The sequence below is a fragment of the Oratosquilla oratoria genome, chromosome 2 (genome assembly GCF_046742065.1).
Source record: "Oratosquilla oratoria isolate Oo_2021 chromosome 2, ASM4674206v1, whole genome shotgun sequence".
NCBI lineage: Eukaryota > Metazoa > Arthropoda > Malacostraca > Stomatopoda > Squillidae > Oratosquilla > Oratosquilla oratoria.
Genome location: NC_134778.1, coordinates 28,782,682 through 28,809,422, shown reverse-complemented (window position 1 = coordinate 28,809,422; position 26,741 = coordinate 28,782,682). Strand labels below are relative to the sequence as shown.

At 39.7% G+C, this 26,741-nt stretch overlaps 1 protein-coding gene across 1 annotated transcript; it reads left to right on the top strand.

Moving 5' to 3' along the window:
* The first annotated feature begins 7,056 nt into the window (after positions 1–7,056).
* LOC143035066 (uncharacterized) lies at positions 7,057–11,941 on the top strand. Its single transcript, XM_076201566.1, has 5 exons — positions 7,057–7,956; positions 8,067–9,517; positions 10,007–11,192; positions 11,396–11,580; positions 11,860–11,941. Exons 1-5 carry the CDS (start codon positions 7,057–7,059, stop codon positions 11,939–11,941), a joined length of 3,804 nt encoding a protein of 1,267 aa, XP_076057681.1.
* Positions 11,942–26,741: the final 14,800 nt, after the last annotated feature.

The following is a 26,741-nucleotide window of genomic DNA, read 5'->3' as shown; positions in this document are numbered from 1 at the left end:
CGACTATTGCGATTAAATCTGTTATAACCATATGTGGACTCGCTTGCCTAACCATAAGTCTGTACCCACACATATCAGCCCCTACACACATATGTGCCTCCACCTCTCATTATCACACCTCTATCTAGATGTTTGTTCTCACACTTGTTTGAATCCATGCACCTGCCGGCTCACACCTTTCTATCTACAGATATTTGTATCCATGTGTCTTACATTTTATTTGCGTTACGAGAGTCGTGGAGGCCCTTCCCACATTCGGAACGGATGTTTCGAAAGAGGCCTCACTACTTGGGCACTATGTGTTTTCCTACATATGAATGTTGCACTGCTGAGTGTGAGAGAGTCAGTAGAGTTAGACATTGTTTTATAATGAACGTAAGTGTTGTAACCATCGAAACCTTTCCATAGGATTGAGGCGTGCGTGCCCGCCACCTCCAAGACCTCATGGTCTTGCACAAATTAATGATATACGAACGTTTACACATTTTAATTAAGCCCAATTGACTCCTCTAACGTGTAACCCTACACCAATACATATTCCTAACTATACCCTATACCCTAAGGCTCGTTTCACAAGTATCGACTTTTCGCCGTGCGCCGTCCACAAGACAGGTCTATAAGAAATACAAATGCTCGGGTGCACCTAATGACTATCAAAGTTATGTAATAATACAGAGAGATTTAAGAAAGACAATGAATATCGCTGATAAATCCAAAGAGAGGAAGAAGAACTCGAAGAACTCGAAAAAGAAGAACTCGAAGAACTCGAAAAAGAAGAACTCGAAGAACTCGAAAAAGAAGAACTCGAAGAACTCGAAAGAGAAGAACTCGAAGAAGAACTCGAAGAAGAAGAACTCGAAGAAGAAGGAGAACTCGAAGAAGAAGAACTCGAAGAACTCGAAGAACTCGAAGAAGAACTCGAAGAAGAACTCGAAGAAGAAGAACTCGAAGAACTCGAAGAAGAGTAAGAAGAAGAACTCGAAGAAGAACTCGAAGAACTCGAAGAACTCTTTATTTTCCAAAAAAGGGGCGTAGCCCAGGGCGCGCAGCGCCCGCGCCTAAGGCGCAGCGCCGCAGGCCAAGGCCCCCGGCGTAGCTGGGCCGGCGCAGCCGGTGGGCTTGTAAAAAAAAAAAAAAAAAAAAAAAAAAAAAAAAAAAAAAAAAAAAAAAAAAAAAAAAAAAAAAAAAAAAAAAAAAAAAGTGACAAAAAGAAACCAAATAACTACAGCTTGACTTCAATCATAGGAAAAATTATGGAAACTATCATCAGAGATGCTATCGAACATCATTTAGAAAGTAACTGTTTGATAAATGATAGCCAGCATGGATTCAGACGGAAATGTTCTTTCATGACTAACTTCTCGAATTCTACAACGCAGTCATCTCGAATTATTGGCTCCATGTTATGTGGCAAAGTAGCATGCAGCTAATACTTTAGGGTCTATATGGGGCGCCCCTACAGACCAGAGTCACACATCATTTTGTGATAGAGGAAGTCTGTTCATAGGCAAATGATGACACTTTTATTATACTGCAACTGTCCCCCCACCCCTTGTTACTGTCCTGTACCATTTATTTGAAATTTCAATTTCCTTTTTTCGCCTACCCTGTGGTGGGAGAAAATAATGTTGCCACCAAGTCTCCCCACTTCAGTCGTACGAGGCGAAAAAAAGAAAAAGAAAAAAAAAAAGACGGGACGGGGATAGGACTAGGAATCCGGATACCTGAAGCTCGAAAGGGGACATTCCTAGAAATAAATAAATAAAGGCATAAGAGGGTCTAGGAGTTTTTTCAACCAACTTGCTCTCTCCTTATCAAGGCACCCCCCCCCCCCCCCCCATTCGTCCTTCGATGGGGACGACCGAAGCTCCTCTGGACTCACAACTCAGCAACTACCTTGACCTACTTCTAGAGGTCCGCATCCCTCCCCTTCGATCAAGTCTCAAGTCCCCCCACTGCAGCACCGCCCTTCACCTCCCGTTCGTACCCACCTTACTCGCTTTCTCCGCAGAAAGTCAAGATTCCTTCTCTCTCGGTGAGAGCACTGCAAAAGTCAACGGTGTCTGCCCCAGTTCCAAAGGTTTGATACGAAGCCAAAGGTCACAAGTCCTTTGACTATCGCTTCATTTTGAACCACCATCAGCAACAACACATTCGCCATCAACAGCAACAACATATTCGCCATCAACAGCAAATGTCACAACCACCAATACCACATCAACACTACACCACCATGTACCGATACTACCGACACATCCACCACCAGCAACAACTACCACCGCCACTGCTCGGCTGTGAACGTCCTTCTCTATCAAAAATTAAAGTCTGGTTCTCGAAATGGCAACACGGTGGCAAGCTCCACGGATTTCGTTAAAACGACGCAAATAGTAACCTTTTCACTTCTACAGGAAATTTTATTCGGCTTAAGGGAAAACTGCGCAGTGAAAGCGTTTTGAGCAACAGAACCCCTCCTCGCCTTGGGGTGGGCACTGCTCTTCAGTTACGGTTCTACAGTACTTATAGGTAAAGTCACACATCTCGTTCCAGGCAAGGGCGAGTATCCATTATGCTGCTTAAGGCGCGCGCGCGTGTGTATTTACCTAGTTGTATTTTACGGGAAGGGGAGCTATGCTCGTGGTGTCCCGTTTTCATATCTCGTTTTATCTAAACTATTTTTAAATTCATGTATTGTTTTTGCACACACCACTTTCTCATCTAACTTGTTCCAACTGTCTAGTGTGTATGTGTGTGTGTGTATTCACCTCGGATCTGCTGCAGCCTCTTTTCGAGACAGCCAGACACCACCCTACGGCAGTGAGCTCAGAGCTCATTATTAGCAGATCTCTGGGTAGGTCTGAGACCACTCACACTCCACACACCGGGAATGCAAGGTCACAACTCCTTGACTAACGTCCCGTACCTACTCGCTGCTAGGTGAACAGGGGCTACACGTGAAAGGAGACAAACCCAACTTGTCTCCGCCCGACCGGGGAATCGAACCTCGGTTCTCTGGCTTGTGAGGCCAGTGCTTTACCAATCCGCCACCGGGCCGTATGTGTGTGTGTGTGTGTGTGTGTGTGTGTGTGTGTGTGTGTGTGTGTGTGTGTGTGTGTGTGTGTGTGTGTGTGTGTGTGTGTGTGTGTGCGTGCGTGTGTATTTACCTATATCTTATGGGAAGGGGAGCTACGCTTGTGGTGTCCCGTCTCTGTATCTCACCATATCTAATTTGCTCTTAAATTCTTGTATTGTTTCATCCAGTATGCTACATCTTTCATAATTCTGTAGATGGTCAACAAGTCATCTCTTTTTCTTCTTTGTTTCAGAGTAGGTAGTTCCAGTTTTGACAATATTTCTTCATGACATTTTTGATGGTGTTAGGGCCATCTTCGTAGTTGCTTTCTGTATTCTCTCAATTTTCTTCATATTCTTTTTAGTACTGGGTGACCATAGTGTTGCTGCATACTCCAATTTAGGCCTTATCAGTGTGACCAATATTTTCTTTACCATTTCTTCATCCAAGTAAGTAAAAGCCACTTTTATTGATCTTAGTAAGTTATAGGTTTTACTGACAATTTTGTTTATATGTGTGTGATTCACCATGGTCTTGGATCACGTGTTGGACTCGTGATCGACAGCTATTTCCCTCCCAGAAGAGAGCTCAGAGTTCATATATGACCGATCTATGGATAATGCTGTGGCCTTACACGCACACACACACACACACACACACACACACACACACACACACACACACACACACACACACACACACACACACACACACACACACGCACGCACAATTCCGACCCACGAGAGTTGGAGTAACAACTCGCAGCGCAGCGATACTGGAATTATTTCAGGCCTGGGCGGGATTCGAACCCGGACCGCCGTAGTAGCAGCTGGGAACTCTAACCACTGCGCCACGATGTGTGTGTGTATGTGTGTGACGGGGGATGGGGAGATGCTGGTCTGAAGGAGGTTTCGATCGATGAAGCTTATGCTCTTCAGCCACAAGCCCACTTCTCAGCTGCACAAAACTCCCTGGTCTTTATCGGAAAGAAATCCTTAGAGTACACATATCACCTATGTCGATGCATGGTGAGGAGAGAGCTTCTCTGGTCTGCACAACCGTCTCCATCTCAAGCCCCCCGCCCCTTCCCCTAGCCCTGCTCCCTAACTCTACTTCCCCTTTGCCTCTGAACGCCCATGATATGGAAGGCCTTGTCACGACCTAGAAGCTGGTAAGGTACTAGGGTTTCGTTGTGGACAATGCCAGGACATTTTATGGTGTATTAGAACAAGTGGAAGGTCAGAACCGGCGCCCTAAGAGGATTCTAGATCGACTGAGGCCACGTGCGTCAGTCCCTTGGTGTCAGGACACTTCATCAAACGATATATGGTAAAAGTCAGGCATACTACATTGGTCAGTGTGAAATGTTCATAGTTATGGTTAAAGAGATTTTAAAATGTAATTTTTTATTCATCCACACTATGAGACGATTAAATATGTTGATTTCATCAAGTGGATATTATTCGTCCACACTGTGAGAGAGAAAAAAGCTGTATTTGGTACTTTGTGACGAAAGGCCTTGTGACCAAATGACGCATGGCTAAATGTCGCGGATCCTACCCCATAGGCTATACCACTCCACGCCGACTCACACACTTTTTGTGAGAGTAATAGTCTGGTAAAAAAAAAAAAAAAAAAAAAAAAAAAAAAACATAACCCATAGAATAACGAGCTTTATGAGAAAACCAACTGGAAGATCCAAAAAGTATTAAGGTTCATGGTACCAGATGATGCAGGACACGTGGGAAGACTGTACCACGACTCCGCGACAAAATGCCACACGCCATGAAGTCCACAAACAAAATGCCACAACACATAATGCCACAATGTGAAAACTGGTCAAAATGCCACAGTCCTACATTTTCTTGCTTATTATCATACAACCATATTCTTATTGTAAATGTAAAATAAACAATGCATATATACCAATTATGAAATTCTCATTAATATTTTTGCACTTCTGTTTCATTTGTTATCAAAACTGCACAAAAAGTATTTTTGCACTTCTATTTTGTTAGTTTTTATTCAAATAATAAAAAATGATAAATGAATATGTAGTATAATAACGAGAATAAATCAGTCACTAATCAGTCTCTCAGTTTACTTTAATACCCTCAGGATGGTGTGATTATAAATGAATCCACAAATCAGAGTATGACCTAAGTGATAAGAAGCCGTAACACAAAATGTGAAGGGTTCACTAACCGACTTTTCCATTTGGTTGGAAATAATCATTCTTCTAACTGACGCCCTAAAAAGGGCGGCCACTCTAATCGCACAGGATGCAATTGGCCAGCCTACAGAGAAATGTCAGAGATGGGAGTACAAGAACCTTCAAAACTGTCTCTTTAATCTCTGTCAGGATCATAGTATAAGCACAAATCAAATGAGGGATTATTAGAAGGCATCACTAAAAACATTCGATGGAATCCAGTCAACTATGAGCCCCAAGAATGTTACTGTCATCAGCTTAAATTATTTTAATATTGCATATACAGTGTTCTATTTTTTTGTATAAAAATAAAGCAAGCGCATTTTCATTATCTAGTTTACATCTAATATAATATAAAATATAAGTCTCCGCGGTCCAGAGTGGTTTCGTCGATTTTGTTAAAACCCTTCAAATGCTCAGTCGGCGTGGCAATCTGCGGACACCTCCCTGTAAGCCCTCCGAGGGTGCAAGTCCTCCGAGGGTGCAAGTCCTCCAAGGGTGCCAGTCCTCCGAGAGTGCCAGTCCTCCGAGGGTGCAGGTCCTCCGAGGTTGTAAGCCCTTCGAGGCTGCAATTCCTCCGAGGTCGTAAGTCCTACGAGGGTGCAAGTCCTCTGAAGTTGCAAGTCCTCAGCGAGGGTGCAAGTCCTCTGAAGTTGCAAGCCCCCGGCGATATGTTGTTATAGGGGACAGCTAGATGTCTGCAACGGAAGCCATATTGCGTTATTCAAATGGAGGTTGGAGGTACGAGTACATTTGCTATTGTTTTTGCTAATTTTGATGATTAACATTATATCATCTTGATAGTTGGTATCTTTATAATTATTTTTGTCGATTAATTTGTAATACTTCTTTAGGGAAGAAGGAATCAAATGAAGACATTGTATTAAATGTAGATACTTTGCAGTAAGTGAAATGCGCCAAAAATGGTGAGTTTGGAAAAGAAATATTTACGTTTTTGTGGAAATATGTTGTTGTCAGAAATATAATCTATGTGTAACAACTGCTTAATCATACAACTGTGCTCATGCATAGTTGGCAAAAAGAAAAAGAAAAATTGGGAAAGGCGTCATTAATCCCACAATGCACCGCGCTCCATTGACGTCATTATTTTCGTGACGTCGATAGAAAACGCTACTTATATATATATATATATATATATATATATATATATATATATATATATATATATACATACATATATATATATATATATATATCTTAAGTTTTCTGATTATCTCCATGGAGTTTTTGGTCCTCAAAATACAGAAATATGTCTTCATCACCAAAAGTCAAGGAAAATGTTGCCTACGCGCGATGACCATACACAAGGACCAAAAATTCTTCCCGCGCTCTGATGCCGACGTTATGACGTCACGTCGCATCACGCAGAATTGGTTTCGTTGATTTTGTTAAAACCCTTCAAGTGCTCAGTAGGCGTGGCAATCTGCGGACACCTCCCTGTAAGTCTATTTCGCACATGTGTAGATCATCATCTAACGTGAAAGAATGTCAGAGGATTCAGCGTCTCAGAAAAAGCGTCAACGTCAATTTTGGAAATGGGTGACGGGCTTAAAAAAAAATCCCAAAAGATAGTCTGCGGAGCAACGTACAGCATCTTAACCAGTTACGGGCTGAACACGGTAAAGCTTTTCCCAAACTGTACGGTAAAACGAAGACTTTTTCAGTAAACGAATCAATCAAAGAGTTTCACCGGAAAGTCATCAAGTTTAATACCACTTTACGGGAATCCAAAGACTTTAAATACTGTGACGAAATGTTTGACGATTTGGAAATCTTTGACGGGGAAATCGCGAATGAGGTTTCGCAGAGTTTCATGAAGCACTATTTTGCTGGGTATAAGAGTTTCACTAAACACGGCGGTAAAAATGACCACAAAAACTATCAGATGCATTATCTCGATATGGCTTTTAAAGCGTTTCAACGTTACGAACGAAATAACAAGTATGCGATAAAAAAAAAAGTTAAGGAAGAGTTACAGAAAAAGAAGATTCAAGCACAAAAACGGGAAGCCGAGGAACAGGCGAAGCAGAAACGAGACGAGAAACTACATAATAAGAGGTCTCGTGAACAGAAAAAGGAAGAAAACCGCCTTAAAAGGTCAGACGCTAAAAGATTACGAGAACAGAAAAAGGAAGAAAACCGCATTAAAAGGTTAGACGCTAAAAGATTACGAGAACAGAAAAAGGAAGAAAACCGCCTCCAAAGGTTAGACGCTAAAAGATTACGAGAACAGAAAAAGGAAGAGCAAGAAAAATCGAAAGCAGCTCGAAAAAGAATCAAATCCGCTTTAAAGGGAGAACAAGTTGTTAACGAGTTTTCCGAGGAAGAAATAAGGCTGTTAGCGGAGGCTAGGGAAGAACTCAGACAACGACACATAAAAGAACTAGAAGGAAACACACAGAACCAGCCTCCCAAAGAACTTCTCGGCGCGCTTCGTGAAGGAGACGCTAAAGTCGTGCTCCATTACGTAGGCAAATTAGGAGACTTTAAATGCAAGTACTGCAAAGCTCTTTTATGGAAAAAGGATATCCAATCTATCTACTGTGGTTTGGGCCAAGTTTGTCCTGAACTTCCTTCTCAAATCAAGGATAACGCTGTCAAATCTTTATACGATGGAACGTCTCAGCTTTCAGAACGTTTCTTGAATAATATTGTAGGTTTCAATTTGTTGTTCTCTTTTACCTCTTTTTCAACGTCTAGCAAGCTCGAAAACGCGGCTGAGACAGCTTTATGTTACAAGATTCAAAGACAAGTATACCACAGAATAGGCATTTGAAACAAAATCTAATAGGAGGAAGCGGGTTATTCGGAGACAGTGAACCAGAAACAAAGGGAAACCGAAAAAACTTTTGGAAGAAAGAGACCTGTTTTCTAGATCTTTACTTTTATCATGACAGTGACCAGCAAATTAAGCTGAGAACAGAGAAACTTGCGAATTCAAAGAAAAATGTTAAAGTCTCTACAGAAAAACGACGTGAAAGGGAAGAAAGAGAGCTAAAAGAGAATGAAGACATAATTAAGAATCTCTACGAATACATGGTTGTCCACAATGCTTGCCTGACAGGCATGTTAAAAGAGGTAGACACGTCAAAGGGAGAACTTCCTGAGGTTTCTATAACTTTGAAAGCGTCTGAAGGGGTAAATACGCGTGAACATAAAGGAGTTTATCATCTCCCTTCTTCATCTTCTCATGTTGGAGCTATCGTTAATCTTGATTCCATGAGGGATACTCTGAGTATAACAGTAGACTCGCCTAAACCAGGTTCGAAATATCTCACTAAATGTATCAGCCACAACAACTTCTTTTACGACCCTTTTCAGTACCCGTTAATAATCCTCGACGGGGACATCGGTTACTCCTATACAATGAGACTTGCCGATAAAGCTGATGGTACCGCTAGGCTATACGGATCCCTGACTCCTCGCAAGTTTTACGCTTCTCTGTACATGGAAAGAGAAGGCGTTTTCAACTATTTGACCAAGTGTAGAAGGTTATTCCAACAGTTCGCGGTTGACAATTACGTAAAAGTTGAGTCTACAAGGTTATCTTACATAGAGCATAACCAGAAAGAAATCAGAAAGGAACGATCAGATGTTCTACGGGGTGAAGACGGTAAAAATTCTGGACAACGTATCGTTATTCCTCCAACATACGTTGGGGGCCCAAGATACATGAAACAGCGTCAACAGGATGCACTCGCGTTCGTCACTAACTATGGTTCTCCTGGCTTTTTCATAACTTTTACCATGAATCTTGCCTGGGAAGAACTGAGCAAAGCCGCGCAACAGACGGGTTCCCATGCTACTTCGAAAAATAGGGGCGATAGACCTGATTTAGTCAGCAGAATCTTCAAGTTGAAAGTCGACGAACTCATGGATGATTTGACCAACAAGAACATTTTTGGACGCGTAAAAGTTCACCTTTACAGCATCGAATGGCAGAAAAGAGGTCTCCCTCACGTTCACATTCTTTTGTGGATAGAACATCGTGTTGACGCAGAATTAGTGGGAAGAATCATCTCAGCCGAAATACCAGACAAAGAAAAAGAGCCAAGGCTATTCGAAACTGTTACAACATGCATGATCCATGGTCCTTGCAAGGGTTTCGACGAGTCCCAAGCATGTTGTCAAGGAAAATCAGTAAACGGGAAGGATTTGTGTGGAAAAGGCTTCCCTAAACCTTACAGGGACAATCTTCTCTTTGGAAACAACGGGTAACCTCTTTACAAAAGAAGAGCCGTAGGCGGACATTCTTTTACCAAGAAAGTTAAAGGAGAGGAAGCAACAATAGATAATTCGTGGGTTGTCCCTTATAATCCGTATCTGTGCCTTAAATATAACGCTCACATCAACGTTGAATGTTCAAATTCCATCAAAACTATCGCATACGTTACCAAGTACGTTAACAAAGGTTGCGACCGTATTCTGTTCACGAAATCAGGAGAAAACGATCAAATCGTCGAGGTCAAAAACTACCAAGAGGCGCGTTACGTTAACGCGAATGAAGCTACTTGGAAGATATTCAAGTTCCCTATTCACAAAAGTCACCCTCCTGTCGTTTCACTAGATTTACACCTTGAAGGGGAAAATGAAGTGTTCTACAACAAAGATGCATCATAGGAAACCATCAATAATAAGGTCTCTAAAGACACCCAACTAACGTCTTTTTTCAAATTATGTTCCCAAAACGAATTCGCTGCCAGTCTCTTTTACCATGAAGTACCAAACTTTTTCTTCTACGAAAAGAATAAGGGAAAATGGACGGAACGAAAGACCAGAACTTCTTCTTTAGGAAGGATCCGGGCTGTAACAAGTAAAACTGTTGAACTCTTCTATATGCGTCTACTTCTAACACATAAAAGAGGTCCTACATCTTTTACAGACCTTAGAACAGGTCAAGGGGTAACACATCCAACCTTTCGGGAAGCCGTAAAAGCTATGGGTCTCTTAAACGATGAAGAAACGTGGAAACAGACAATCATGGAGATCATTAATCACACAAACGACAGAAAACAGCTAAGATCAACGTATGCGAGTATGCTGGTGTTTTCTGACCTAGAGGATCAGTCAAATATCTGGGAAGAAACTAAAGATCTGTTTGCGAGTGATTTCCTCTATTTCAGAGGATTAACAGAGTACAATGACGAAATTTATTTGGACGCTTTAGACAATATACAAGAAAACGTTTTGAACTGTGGAGGTGGGAGAATAGTTCAATACGGTTTACCGCCTTCAAGAGACGGAGAAAAGACAACAAATGTCATTCGTAGAGAGAAATCGTACAACAAAGTTAGGCTAGCAGAAGAAGTTGAAGGTAAAAAGGTTCTCCTAAACGAGAAACAGCGGTTCTGCTACGAAACCGTGATGGCACGCGTAGAAGGGGGCAGAAAAGACTGTAACAATGGCTTTTTCCTAGACGCTCCTGGGGGTACAGGAAAGTATTTCGTGCTAAACATTATACTGGACACAGTTCGTTCAACGAGAAAGATAGCCTTGGCAGTCGCGTCCTCGGGTATCGCTGCAACAGTTTTACATGGAGGTAGAACGGCTCACAACATGTTCAAGATTCCACTAATGGAATACAATGAAGTACGTTCATGTAGTATCAAGAAGAACTCTGAGATGGCACGGTTATTAAGGATGACATCAGTTATAGTGTGGGATGAAGCTGTAATGGCTAACAGGAATACGATTGCAGCCCTAGATATTACGTTGAGAGATATACTGGAAGTCAACAGATTCATGGGAGGAATATTTTTCGTTTGTGCTGGAGACTTTAGACAGATTCTCCCCGTTATCAGAGGAGGTGGTAAAAATGACGAACTCGAATACTGTATAAAGTCCAGTTACTTTTGGGATGATTTGATTAAGTTGGAACTAACAGAGAACGTGAGACTCAAAGCTAACGACCATGAAAACAGGAAATTCGCTAAAAAAAAAAAAAAAAAAAACTGTTAGATTTGGAGGCCGGAGAAAGCGGGGACATTAAATTTCCTCCTAGATTCGGTGTGATTGTCAAGAATCGGGAAGAGTTGGTTGAGAAGGTTTACGACAACTTAAAGGATAACTTTTTGAACGTTTCTTATTTCGAGGAAAGAGCTATTATTTCAGCTACCAATGATGACGTTGACTGTATTAATTTGATGGTATACGATAAGTCGGACAAACCAGAGAAGGTTTATAGGAGTGAAGATACTTCAGTTGATAACGAAATGGACGTTCAGACATCCGTCTACAATTCTATGACGAGTCCTTCCCTTCCTCTTCACGAGTTAAGGTAATATAGGTAGTATCGTTATGGTTATCCGAAACATTTGTCCACCCAACGGGGCCCGGGTTATGGTGACTAATTTACAGAAGAACATTATTGTAGGCAAGATTCTGGGAGGAACTTATAGGGGAGAACAAGTTTTGCTTCCATGAGTAACGTTAGAGTCAACAGATACTGCCGTGCTTTTCAAAAGGAAACAATGTCCCGTCAAACTGTGTTACGCTATGACAATAAACAAGTCTCAGGGACAAACTTTTAACCGTTGTGGTCTTCTACTTGATTCAGCAGTGCTTCGCGCACGGCCAACTTTACGTGCCGTGCTCCCGGGTTACCAGTTCGAACTCTTTATTCGTGTTTACAGGATTGAGAAAAGAGGGAGACGAGTATGTAAATAAACCTGCGCGTAACTGTGTGTATAAAGAACTTTTCGTTGGGAAAAACTTTCAGAGTTCGATCAACGTACCAGAACTGTTAACTGTTTCCGATAACGAGGACCTATAAATAGCTGAAGAGGAACCACAGCAAGGAATCTCTGTTATTCCAAAGACTGCCTATTCGATCACCGAAAAAGAAGCTGTAGCCATGATTATGCCTTTCGATTCTGAAGACGAGAACAGTGGAGACGAATAAGAAATTTTGGCCCTCAAGGAAGAAGGGAAATACGAGCTGAGCTTGAAAGGAAAAAGGAAAAAAGATACAGGAAAAAGATACAGTGATGACGACGAAGACGACGATGACGAAGTTGAAAGTACTCCTCCACGGAAAAAACTATAAAAAACATAAAATGTAATGATAATGTTAAGGATGAATAAATATTAATATCATTTTCTCTTTTATTTGATACCAAAACATACCATTGAATAAACACTGGGCGGAGCCCAAAGGGGGGGGGGGCGAAGCGAGCAGCGCCGCAGGCCAAGCACCCACGGCGTAGCCGTGGACGGCGAAGCCGGGTGCTTGTTTATATAAAGAATTGTTTGATAATAAGCAAGAAATTTTAGGATTGTGGCATTTAGGCTGGTTTTCACAATGTGGCATTTTGTTTGTAGACATTATATCGTGTGCCAATTTGTCTGGATTCCACAAGTGGTGACATCTATCAATGGGTCAGTTAACTGCAACTAAAAAGACCATATATCATACACTTTTTGGACATTATCAGCACAACAAAGATCTAACCCACCCCCCTTTAACGAAGATGATTCAACGAAGAAACAATGTAAAGCATTCGGTAAAGTAAAGATTTAATAATGGTATTCAAATGAGTCAAGGGCTGTAACAAAGATGATGTAGGTAAGGTCATCACATTAGAATAGCAGGGCAGGACTCGTAGTAATGAATCTATATTGGACAAATTTAGGTTTAAGAAGGATATATGCAAGAACTGGTTTGCTAACAGAATGGCGGATGCAATAGCCTTAGTAATCTTGCAGTGAGCACTGAAACAATTGGTTGTTTTAAGAGGTTAGATAAATATAAGGATGCGGGGTGACAGGTGATAAGGTACATGGTCATGGAACTGCCTTATGGTCTCTTGCAGTCTCCTTTATTTTTTCGTTCTTATGTAAGAAGTGGAGGTATTAAGGATAGAAATAGTAGACAACAAGACAAATGAGAAAGAAAACAAAGTTTGATGACAGGAGACGAGTTAATGAAGATACATCTTTCTAGAAGTTCAAAAATGGGTAAAATTTGAAGGACTGTTTATGATAGGTGAATCATTGTGCAACAACAAATATTAAATTATTGGTCCATCTATTGATTCACCGGCTATATTCCAGCCAGACTAAGGAAATATAAACCCGAATTAGAGACAATATTGAGAACAAGATTCTATCATCAAACAAATGGTGAAAATTCACCTTTCACAAATAATATAGGAGAAACAATAGAGAACAAATAACATATAGATAATTTGACATGCAACTACAGTCCCGTACTGGTTAAAGAATAAATTTAATTAATCAGCGTACCACTCTTTGCTCTTCAAACTAGGAGGTGCACGTACCAATTTACCAACCCACAGTTCCACAGGTGGAGATGTGCTGGTGGTGGTGTGAAGGTAGTGATCAAATTGTTGATATGCTTAGTACCAGTTGCAATTGTTACGTGTTATTCTTTTCTATTATATTTATGATATACATTCGGCTTTCGTCCGGGGGTGTTTTGTCCCAAATCCCGTTTAACATCTATGTAAGAGGCTGGTAGATGATGGTAGACAAGTAAGGTAGATAGAGGGGTAGGTGGCGAGAATTTCATTTTATGAGTAGGATGTTTTCCAAACATAAACCGCGAAGGAGTTGCATAATCTTGCTCACCGTCTAAAGTTTATAAACAACCGCTAGGGAACATATTTTAATGCTGATGTGACAATATGTAAACTAAGCCATTCCGTCTCGATGTCGAGATTGCTTGTGTAAGCAGTGTTGCTTAAGACGTTCTAACAGTCTTTCTGATGGGAGAAAAGGGTGGAGGAGGAGAAAAATTATTGGTACACAGGAGAAAAGTCACGCCATTAGGGGAGGCACTTATTTGTAACAGTCAAGATTATTGGATGAATAAAGTAGTGACGTCGGAACAGAGGAGGCTTACTGATTGAATTAAGGATCCCAGGTGTAAATTGACAAGCCAAGTGTATAAAATTGGGAAGAAAATAGAAATTTATACATACGTTTAATTCACCCCATCAAGAAATATTACTTGTTTCTACAGAAAGACCTTGTGAAAGACATACTTATTTAAGTGAAAGAAGAAATACAAAACAATATAAGGGGACAGTAATCAGAATTAAACCAGTAATTACGGAGAGACACGGGAATTGAAAGTGATAGGGGTGAAAGTGGTGGTACGCAACGGGATAACAAAGTGATCGCAGCTACAGGACGAACCGAGTGAGGGAAAAAAAAAAAAAAAAAAAAAAAAAAAAAAAATAAAAAAAAAAACTCCGAAGAGACTGGTGAGTGTATCAAACTACAAGACTGGTGAGTGCAAGATACGGCTACGAGTGTACGGGTACACCAATCTACAGTACACGCAACCACAACCACGCAGTGCACAACCAGAACCACAACCGCGACCATAACCACGCGTATGCTGACTCTAAGGGACAACAAAACGAGGAACGAGGGGTCTACAACCATTACGAGTGAACGAGGGACTGACAAGGAAGGCGAGGTTGACGTACGTGGAGGCAGTCTCAAATCGACTTTAAAAACACTGAAGGTATGACCACGGGGGGTACACTGCGTCACGAGGTTCATACCTCGAATGTCACTATTCCCAAATTCACAGGTGATGAAAACACCTTAGAAGTTAATAGGTTTCTCAGTTTGATTGACACATTAATAATTAGTAAAAAACATAATAGATGAAAAAAGGAAAATAGAAATTTTAAAAGAGAATGTAGATCCTGAGAAGGGCAGAGTTAGGCTTATAATAAATTTAAAGCAAATGGAAGACATCAACCAATATGGAGCTTATGAGAAGGCATTCATTAAACATTCTGTCAAAATGTGATCAGGATCCTATCAGGTCTTTAGTTAGAGTGATAAAGTAAAAACAAGTGAATCAGACACAGCATATTTAGCTAATTTAGACAGATGGTCTAGGAACATGAATTCTATATTGAAAGACTCAGATTGGATCTAGTGACAAAATGAAAGTTTCTGAAGTAATTAAGTTAATCAATTTCGCCCTGCCAGTAAACAGCTTTGACGAATTAACGGCAGAAAAACTGTATAAAGATCTCAAGGCAACTATAAATTTAGGGGAGAGCAGATGTGAAATGGGGTAAGAGTATGACAGAAAATTTTGAAAGCAATAAAAACATGTTTTGGAAGGAAATTAAAAGAGAAAGAGGAGGCGAATTAAGTAGAGAAGAAAAGGTAAAAGGTGCAGATGGAGAGATGATAATGGAAGAGAAGGCAGTGAGAGGAAGGTGGGCAAAGTATTTTAGGGAGTTGCTAAATGTGAAGGAGGATAGGGAGGGAAAGGTAGTTGCAGTGGGAAGCGCTAAGAAAATGAGAGTGATGAGTGAGGAAAATGGAGGAGAAATAGGGAAGGATGATGAGAGCAGGTAAGGCACCTGGGTTGGATGGATGCCATGCAAAATGTCTGAAGAAAGGAGGTACAGTGATGGTGGACTGGCTGGTGAGGTTATTTAATGTTTGTTTAACAGAGGGGAGAGTGCCGGAGGACTGGAGGAGTGCCTGTATAGTTCCGCTTTACAAAGGAAAGGGGGACAAGTGTGAATGTAGTAGTTTCAGAGGGATCAGCTTGTTGAGTGTAGTTGGGAAGGCTTATGGGAGGGTCTTGATTGAAAGGATTAGGAGAGGAACAGAAGGAGTAATTGGTCAGGAACAGTTAGGCTTTTATGGATCTGGAAAAGGCTTACAACAGGGTAGACAGGAAGGCACTGTGGGAGGTACTGCAGATATATGGGATAGGAGGAAAGCTGTTAAGAGCAGTCAAGAGTTTTAACGAGAGTAGTAGAGCTTGTGTTAGGATTAGAAATGGAGAGAGTGATGGTTTGAGGTAAAGGTGGAACTTCGTCAGGAATGTGTTATGTCACCCTGGCTCTTAAATCTTTACATGTATGGGGTCGTTCGAGAGGTGAATGCAAGGGTAGTGGGTCAGGGGTAGGAGATGATTAAAGAAAATGGAGAAAAGTGGGAGGTGAGCCAGCTGTTGTTTGCTGACGACACTGCGCTTATAGCAGGATCAGAGGAGGGATTGAGGAAGTTAGTGACAGAGTTTGAGAGGGTGTGTGAAAGAAGGAAGCTGAAGATAAATGTGGGCAAAAGTAAGGTGATGAGATGTACAAGGGGAGAGAGTGACAGCAAGCTGGAAGTGAGCATTAAGGGTGAAAGACTGGAGGAAGTGGATAGTTTTAGATACTTGGGTGCGAATGTGACAGGAAAGGGAGGAGTGGGGGTGGAGGTAGAATGTAGATTGAGAGAAGCGAGTAAATGCCTTGGTGGATTGAAAAGTGTAATGAGAAATAGACATCTGGGAATGGAAGATAAAGAGGAGGTTATATGAAGGAGTGATTGTACCAACAGCATTGTACGGGGCAGAAACATGGAACATGAGAGAGGAAGAGAGAAGGGGTTTGAATGTGTTTGAGATGAAATGTCTGAGAAGTATGATAGGGGTTACTAAGCTGGATAGAGAAATGAGGAAGTGAGGAGGAGAACAGGGGTGGAAAAGGAGATGGGAGATAGGGTTGATGAAAGAGTATTAGGATGGTTTGGACACATGGAAAGAATGAGTGAATATAGATTAGTAAAAGAAGTGTGGAAGGCGGAGGTGGAAGGAGTGAATATGAGGGGGCGTCCTTGGATGAGATGGATGGATGGGGTGAAGGGGGCATTACAAAAGAGAGGAATGTCTGTGGAGGAAGGACGGGAGAGGACAGAAGATAGGGGTGAATGGAGAGGCGTTGTGTATAGATGATGCTGTGATGCATGAGGGGGAGTGGGTGGGGGATGGGGGGTGAGGAAGTATGTATGAGAAAAAAATTGACGCAGCCCGAAGGAATTTCTTCCCGTCTTCTCCTTTTCTGCATGAGGGGACGGAGAGGGGGGGGGGCGGTTCGCCGAATTTATGAAGCGGCCTTGCTGTGGATGTGCTGTATCTTGCGACACTGCTTCTGACCCAGGTCAGTGGACAGGATGCAGGGATGACCCGTCATCCAGGAGGTGCCAAGATAAGAGGGAGGGAGGAAGGTGGAGGGGAGTGGAATATATAGGAAATGGAATGAGTGGGAGTGTTTTCTATGCCTTTTTCTTTTTGGCTACCCCCCGTGTAGGGGGAAAAAGCCTTTAGTATATGTATGTATTGTCAATAATATGGCCTTGGGGTATTAAAAGAGAGATTTATTTATCTACGGCCAATGTCGTAACAGACGTACTACTTCAAACATAATTAGGATTTTTGCCAGGTCCGGTGTAGTACGGTGACAGAAAAATTAAAATGAAACATTTATACACTTTATTTAAACAAAAAATTTAACAATAAACTATAAGTTAACAATTTTGCCTATTTAAACAACGGAAACGGAATTATGAAAGATGAAAATATGCAAATCAATGGTACAGTAAAAGGAAAATACAAATATGAAAACTTACAAAGCGGATTAAAAGACTCAGTGCATTTACTTATTGCTAAAACAACTCCTAAGTTTAAGCTAAAAGTCTGGTCACCACGCGTAGCACTGTAGTACAACAAAAAGATTAACTAGAGCAACACTTAAAACAAAGGGTTTACCTTAAACTTACGGAAGGCGGCAGCTTCCTCTCTGGGGAAGGAAGATGGAAAAAGAGCCTCGAGAAACGGGTTGACCCTCTCTATATAGGCTCACTAATTGACCTGATGGTCACGGGAGCTAGAGGCCGAAAGGTCAATAGGAAGTGTTTTCCTATCCCACTTCAACTGGTAGCTAACAAGCTTAACCCAGTTACAAAACTTAAAATTACACACACAAGAAATGCACGTAACAAAAATAAAAAGCTTAATACTAATCACAACATAGTAGAAAGGGATTACAAGAAAAAAAAAACCTACAAAGTTGGCAACTTGACATTGCGCGAAGCACACATGTCCGGCCGACAATTGATAACTGTTGCCATACGAATATCATTAAAAAGAAAATCACAAATACATCCGTACGACGCAACGTACGTCTTGACAAATGGTATCTGAGATTCAAAAAGGAACAGTTGCATGAAAAAATGGTTACATTATAAAATAAACATCGTAAACTACAAAGAAAGAAATATAACCACAAAGTAATAAAATAATACAACTTGGCAAAAATGACTAACGGCCACGGCTACTTTGACCTGAGCGCAAGGCCTTAACAAAAGAATGCCCCTGACCCTGTGTGTCAAACTACACTGCTGACAGGTGGCCGAAAGGGGGTGGGGACTGAGTGCTGGCCGACGATTGACCATCACTACAAAAGAACCACGTGACATCGGGATACGTGACAGTATGTATGTAGATTATCTTCTTCAAGGGTATAATGAATCTAAAGCAATTAGTCCATATGTGATGACAATGGGACATCAGAAAGAAACTAGGAACTCTAGAAGTGATTATATAGTGTATCTGAACATAGAGTTAGAAGCACTTCAAGGAATACTAGATTAGAATGTTACAATTGTAATACATGGGGGCATAAAGCACAAGACTGTTATCACGAAACTATTTTTAGAAATTGCAAATATGAGGGTCATGATGAATATCATTGTAGAAACCCACCTTTCTGCATGTATCATAAAAGGATAGGCCATAGAACACATGAATGTAGAAATTCTCGTATGCACCCCGAAATAAGAGGAAAATCCCCAGAAACAAAATAAAACAACACTACAGAACTACCCATAGAAATACACATAAGTCTGGGTTAGGGATATGAGTGATAGAAGGGTGAAAGAAAATTCCAACATCAAAGATATTTGTAAACTGACTATAACAATTGGAAGGACTTCTGTTGGGCCTCTCATTGCTGTAGAGTGTTCAATAAACATATTCAAATATTTATTGATACAGGATCTGTAGTTGATGGTATAACTAGTAGATTTTTAAACCAGTAGTGAAAATCTTGAAACCAATCCATTACTCATTGCAAGGAGTAACTGGGAATTAGTTAAAAACATTAAGTAAGGTTGAATTAGAAGTCATATAAAAATGAGCATTTGCACATTCCGGTGATAGCTGTAGAAGAGTCTGTTTTTCAAGGAAATTTACTGATAGGATTTGCAACAACGAGAAAAGAGAACATGGTCATATGTCCTGCTGAGTTAGGGATTTTAGTGAAATCACAGTTAATCCCATAAAAAAAAAAAAAGATTTAAAGTCAGTGACAAGAATCGAAGAATCTCTAGAAATAGATAGGAAAAATAACAATTATATTTTAGATAACGAGGCCGAGCGGTCCAGACCAACAGAAACTAAAGTCACATATAGTGATCCCAGAAATTACTAATTCATCAGCTACAAATGAGGCTTTGCTAACTGTGGAAGTTGGCGTGATAAAGTCGACATTATTACACTCCAAAACAATTAACAGGGTAGGGTGCAGTTGAAAGGAGCCACTGTAGACGCTGAAATTTTAACCATCCCAGAATCAATTAGATTAAAAGGTTTGAAATTGGACTCGGGGATTTATAAGTCAAACAAGATTATAGTAAAAATATTAGTGATTAATACTTTGAATAAAGACAAAGTCTAAAGAAAAGGTACACAAATAGGGTGTTTTCAAGTCTGCACAAAACCCATTAAGATTTTGAATGAGAGTACTGAGGAGGTGGAATTACAAATTTCATCAATCTGTTCAGTTTAGGAAGAAACAGAGTTGGGAAAGAAATTCAAGAATCAACTAGAACCTACTAGTTGCCCTGAGTTGGATGAAAGCTTAATTGCCTTGCTCATGAAGCACAATAAAACAATTGCTTTGCCGAGGGACGCCCTAGGCAAAACAACTGTTATAAAACATCATATCAAATTAAAACCAGGGACTCAACCTATCTATATACCCGCCTACAGAGTACCACATTCTAAACTAACCATTGTAGATCAACTCATCACTGAAATGTTATCACAGGATATTATTGAACATAGTAAAATTGAGTGAAACTTCCCTCTCATTCTGGTGCCAAAATCAGATAGTATCATGCGTCCGGTTATTGATTAAAGGGAATTGAATAAGCATATAAAACGCGACTGAATGCCATTACCAGTGATAGAGGACATTCTTAGAAGTTTGGGCACTGAGAATAGGTATTTTATCACTATATATATAAAATTTGCTTTTTGGCAAATAGAGTTGCAAGAAGACTCACGAGAATTCACAGCATTTTCTACTCCAACGGGACACTATGAGTTCAAATGAATGCCATTTGGGTTATGTAATACTCCATTAACTTACATGAGATTAATGAATACAGTTCTAGATTGGTTGTTAGGAAACATTGCCAGTGTATTTCTAGATGATGTTTTAATATTTTTCCAAACAGTGGCTGAGCACTTTAAGAAATTAGATTTGATATTCTAAAGACTAGTTGAAGCAGGATTGAGAGTGAAACTTGAAAAATGTAAGTTTTTGTAGGAGAGTGTTATCTATTTGGAACATAAGATAGACAGGCACGGACTTAGTACAGTAAATTCAAAGGTTGAAACAGTAAAGAATTTTCCAGTTCCAAACAATGCAGAAAAAGATTAGAGGTTTCTTGGGATTGACAGGATATTATAGGAAATTTATCCAAGGGTATGCAAACATAGCTAATCCGTTAAGTTCTTTGTTGAGGAAAGACTCAAAATTCATGTGGGGACTTACACAACAGCAAGCTTTTGACAAGTTGGAAGATAAACTTATGAGTTCTCCAGTTTTAATATTTCCAGACTATGAAAAAGAGTTCATTCTTTGTACTGATGCATCTGACATAGGGTTAGGAGGCATACTGATACAAGAGAGAAATGGAATTTTGAAACCAATAGCTTACACATCTAGACTTTGTAATAGTGCAGAGAGAAACTACTCTATAATAGAAAGAGAAACTTTAGCAGTGATATATTCATTAGAAAGTCTTAGAGATATGATACTGGGATATCCAATCAGAGTGTGGACTGATCATACAGCTATTCAGAACTTATTTAAGCATAAGAATCTTAGGGACAGACTAGCAAAATGGTTTGTAATACTTCAAAGCTATGAGGTTAGGTTTGAATATATTCCGGGTAGAAAGAATGTTGCAGCAGATGCACTTTCTAGAAACATTAGCCAACCAACGGCAGGGTTGGTATATTTCGTTTGGAGTATAAATGAACTTGTAACCTTAGATGAGGAAATGCTAATAAGGGAACTGAGGGATGATAAGTCATGTGACTCATTAGCCCAGTATTTGATGAACCCAAGAGAAAATCCTCCAAAACTGCCAAAAGGGTACAAGGGAGAGGAATTTCATTTGACTAATGGACTGTTGTATAGAAAAAACAGTTGTAAATGGGAAAGATATTTCTAGAGGCCCAGTGAATCAGTTGGTAATATCATAAGTTCTTGTACAAGATGTATTGAAGTTACTTCATGATAGTGATTGTAGTTCACATCCAGGAAATGATAAAACTTATAGACAAGCACAACTTAAATACTTTTGGCCAGGCATGAAGATAGATATATATGATTATATAGAAACATTTTTGAAATGTGCTAAGGTGAAAGGAAGTACACAAAAACCTGCTCCTATGTTATCATATCCCATTCTGCAGAAACCTTGGGAAAGAGTTCACATAGATACATTGGAGTTACCTATGTCTGAGAATGGATATAAACATGTATTTGTTGCCATTGATTACATTGGCCTGCGAAGTTTCAAAGGTAAAGCATCTGATAACTGATTCTAGGGTAATTTGCTATGCAGAATCTAAAAACCACACTCATTTTGTTCAATCAGGTCACGTTTTTGAGATACGAGGCTGTAAAAATAATTAAAAACGCCATTTAGTGCTATTTATTCCCTTTAATTTTGGAGAAAAAAATTCTTGACAGAAGAAATAATTTTTTCTTGCATAGTTCAGAAGATAAAGAGGATATATTACAGAAAATCTAATCATGGATCAAGGGCCTTTTCAGTGACTTTCTCCTGTGTTGGGCAGCCACCACGTCTCGTTTCAAACAAGAAAGTTCACATCCCACCGGCCTTGGTAGCGTTTTTCCATGACACGAATATCCTGGTGGAAACGTTCTCCCTGTTCCTCACTGAAGTCACCACAGTTCTGAGGGAAATAGTCTAAGTGGGACCGTAGAAAGTGCATTTTGACTGACATGCGAGCCCCTAATTTTTGACAGCTGTTCAAGAGCTCATCGACTTCTTTCTCGTATTCTGCACTTCGGTTATTTCCTAGAAAGTTTCTTATCACTGACTTAAGCGACCACCAAACGGACAGCTCAGCTGCATTCAGTGCATCGTCAAACATTGAGTCCTTCATAAGTTCCCTTATCTGAGGCCCATCAAAGATGCCAGCCTTAAGCTTTTCCAGACTGATCCAAGGAAACTTCTGCTGAAGAAAAGTAAATCCCATGCCGTCCTTGTCCATTGCCTTCACAAAGTTCTTCATCAGTCCCAGTTTGATATGTAAAGGTGGGAGTAAGACCTTGTTTGGTTCAACAAGAGAACGAGCCTGAACATTGTGTGAACCAGGTTCCAAACGTTGTCGTGGTGGCCATTCTTGTCTGACAAAATGTTGATCATCAGCCCGACTATCCCACAAACACAAAAAGCATGGATACTTTGTGTACCCACCCTGTAGTCCCAAAACCAATCCAACTACCTTAAGATCTCCACAGATCAACCAACCATGGTCATTGTAGTTCAGAGCAGACAGTAGCTGATCCATGTTGTCATGAGTTTCTTTAATTTGCACCGAATGACCGATTAGAATTGAAGAGTATTTATTTCCGTTGTGAAGGAGGACTGCCTTGAGACTTCTGCTGGAAGAGTCGATGAACAGTCTCCATTCAGTAGCAACATAGTCCAGCCCCATTGATTGAATCAAACCAGCAATGTTGTTGCAGTAAACTAATGACGAGTCCTTCTGGGTTGTGAAGAACTGTCTAAATTCTCTCTCACGCTCTCGGTACCAAAAGAATGTTGTCTCAGGTGCTAGCAAATTTTTCTCACGAAGACGAGAACCCAGAAGCTGTGCTGATTCCTTTGATAGGTTTAGATCCCGTGTCAGGTCATTGAGATCTGCTTGTGTTAGAGGCACTGGCCGGTCATTCTTTTCTGGCATGTATTCTCCACCCTCTGCCCTGTCTAGTGCGTTATCAGATTCCGATTCAGAGCTAGATTCCATTGCAACATCTGGCTCGGGAACGGGCAGGCCTGGACCATGAGGGACTGGTCGTATGGCAGACGGAACATTAGGATACTGAATACAATGCTTGTTCTTGCGGTTGACTCCTTTAAGATTAGTCATGCAGAAATAGCAGTCTGACACACGATCTTTACCCTCTCTCCAAACCATTGGAACAGCGAATGGCATACTCTTCCTTTTTTATTTCTCCAATCACGCAAGTTCTCGACACATGTTTTGCAGCTAACATGGGGTGCAAATGGCTTGTCCTGGTCCCCAAGCTTAACTCTAAAGTAAGCATGATATGCCTTCTTCACAAAATCAGTTATATTTGCTAGTCGACGAGGAAGAATCACATTACCACATATGTAGCAGAACCTATCAGGATGATTTGTGCATTTGCGTTCCATTTTCTGTCAATCTAAGATACGTGTCCAAAATAGAAACACAAGAAGCACAGATTCTTGTAAAAAGCACAGATTCTTATCAAATCAGTCACATTGATTGGAGATCACATTTTTCTAAACCATTTTCAGTTTCAGTGTTGTCAATGCAGTTTGTCAATGTAGTCAATGCAGTTTCAGTTTCAGTTTCGGTTTCAGTTTCCTGAAAGCAAACAAAAACATCATTAGGTTTCAGTATCAGTTTCGGGGTGCTACAGTATAATTTTTATGAAAAAAAAATAATAAAAAATAAATAAATAAATAAGAATAGGCTATACCTGCAGCCTCGTTTTCCTTATACTTAGTACTATACAAGGCCCAAAAATCGCACTTCTCATATCTCAAAAACTAGACCTGATACAAGGAAACGGATGGTATTTTTGGATTCAGCGCACCAAAAAATCCTATAAATCACTTGAAAAACCTTCGACCTTTGAGAAAAAAAATTAAACGCAGGCCAGTATTATTTTTCAAGATTTTGTATTTTACAACCCATTCCAAATAAGAAAGCTGAAACATTTGCTTCAGCAATCTATGATCAGATAATCTGTAATTTCACTCCACCTAAGATCTTAGTTTCAGATAATGGAACTGAGTTTAATAACAAAATCTTGGAAAAGTTATGTATATTATTTAAGATCCAGAAAATTTATATTTTAGTGAATCATCCTCGGAGTAATGGAGTTGTGGAGAGGTTAAATGGAAATATTGTTATATATCTTAGAGGTATGATAAGTCCTCATAGTATAACTTGGGACACTTGGATTCCTTATGTTAAATATACTCTGAACAACCACATTAACATAGCAACAGGTGAAACACCTCATTTTATTATTTTTGGGGAGGACAAAATTCTTCCATATGAAATCTTGAGTGCAGAGCAGAAACCTGTGCATACATAGATGATTATATCACAAATAGGATACATACATTTCAAGCTTTACACCAAAGAATTAGAGAACATATGCAAGAGTATACACAAGAGATGAAAAAGCAACAGCACAAAATAGCACATAAAATAGAATTAAAAATAGGAGATTTAGTCATGGTCAAACTACATTCACCCTATAACAATCCTTCACCAAGGTACTCAGGTCCATATAAGGTAATTGAATTTGCAGGTGGGAATAAATACAAGATTTTACCCTTAGAAACTGGGGAAGTGTCAATTGATAACTTAGATGATATGAAGAAGGTTAGGATACAATTTGATGATGGGGATACATGTGACACTCAGTGTATTAGTTGTAAAGGGACACTAAACCCAGAAGAGTATAAGGAGTATCTTGTTAAAATATTATGTGAATTGAATATTAATCCAACCTTGTTTTACAGATGAAAATTGCAATAATTTTTGCAGTTTGTATGGTGAATGCCCTGGACTGGAATCCAATTCGTCCTGGAGCATTGGTACAACATCAAAGTAACCTGATAATGGTAGACCATATCCTTTGAATAAACTTAGACTATAGAAACATATCTGCAATTAAGGGTAATATTGACTCCATGAGAGTGAATTTGATTTTATTAAAGGAGAGAATTCCAGTAAAAATGTTCAAAAGAAACTTGAAAGTAAGATAATGAGATACAACATAAGCTAGATGTCATAGATTCAAACTTCAAAAGAAATGGTAGACAAAAGAGAAGTATGTTAGTTGTAACTTTAGGAGCTCTTGCTAGATTAGGAATATCTAATTTTGCCTTCTTCGCTGACTTAAAGATTTCTATGAATAGACTGAATGAGAAAGTTGCAAAAATTGATAACTGAGGAATTGATCTCTGAAATTACAGATAATTTAGAGAATCTCAGTTTAAAACAATCTGAATAAGAGAAAACAATACTTCTTTTCTTATTACTTGATGTAATGCATTTGAAATTAACCGAGATGCAATTTCAGTTTCCTTTGTGCGAGATTTAGTTCTAGCAAATTCTGGTCAATTCACATCCTCTCTTCTCCCAATACCTCAACTTATAAGAATAATTAACTCGGCAAAAAGGGATTGCAATTTTAAACCTTTCTTTGATGAAATCAATGTGGCATTCTATTACCCATTATTAACTGCATATTTAAATGTTTCCTCAGTGATAACAGAAGTTCCTTTTTCCTCTGATTTGAGATACAACTTGTACAAGCTGATACCCTTCCCTATGAAGGTAAATAGTTTACTATACGAAGTGGATATTCCAGTTGTAGATCCATTTAATTACATACTTTCTATAAACATCCTAAAGGAGAGCACAATCTCTAATGATTAACTAAAGAATTGTAAAATCATTAATAAGAATCTTTACCTTTGTCATTCTTCTCTTTTTTGTGTTCCGTGAAGCTTTGAAAAACTCATGTGAAGCTTCGCTTGTAAGAAATATGTCTGTGATGAATAACTGTCATTACATGAAGATTGTGGTATACCAGATTTCTCATAGTAACATAGAAGGTTCCCATTATCTATTTTTCCCTACTAAGACAAGAATTTCGATTACTTGTCCAGGTTTAAGTCCTAAATTGGATTTAGTTGAAGGTCTTATCTCAGTTTTTGACAACTGCATGCAGTCACATTTTCCATTATTGCTAATACCCCTAATACCATGCATTTGACTGAAGAGTCATATCTCGCAACCTTCAACATCACATTTCCTTGAAACTCCCCCTTTGAAAATTAGGAGAAGGCAGATCTCCCTCAAATGATTTTTCTACCAGTTATATAGTTATTGCTGCTCTAACTTCAGTTTTTATATTCAGAAGGATGTCGACATTTAATTATATTCAGCATATTTCTGCTTGAATTGTTTCCTTTTTTTATGCTAATAACATTTATGCATTTTGGAAGGATACTTATTTCTTTGTTGGCATAAGCTTTGATGACACC

Coding starts and splice junctions, on each gene's coding strand:
- LOC143035066 (XM_076201566.1), top strand. CDS start 7,057: ATGTTTGACGATTTGGAAATCTTTGACGGGGAAATCGCGAATGAGGTT. Junction 7,957..8,066: donor AACGTTTCTTGAATAATATT/GTAGGTTTCAAT, acceptor AGTATACCACAG/AATAGGCATTTGAAACAAAA. Junction 11,581..11,859: donor CTTCCTCTTCACGAGTTAAG/GTAATATAGGTA, acceptor TACTTGATTCAG/CAGTGCTTCGCGCACGGCCA.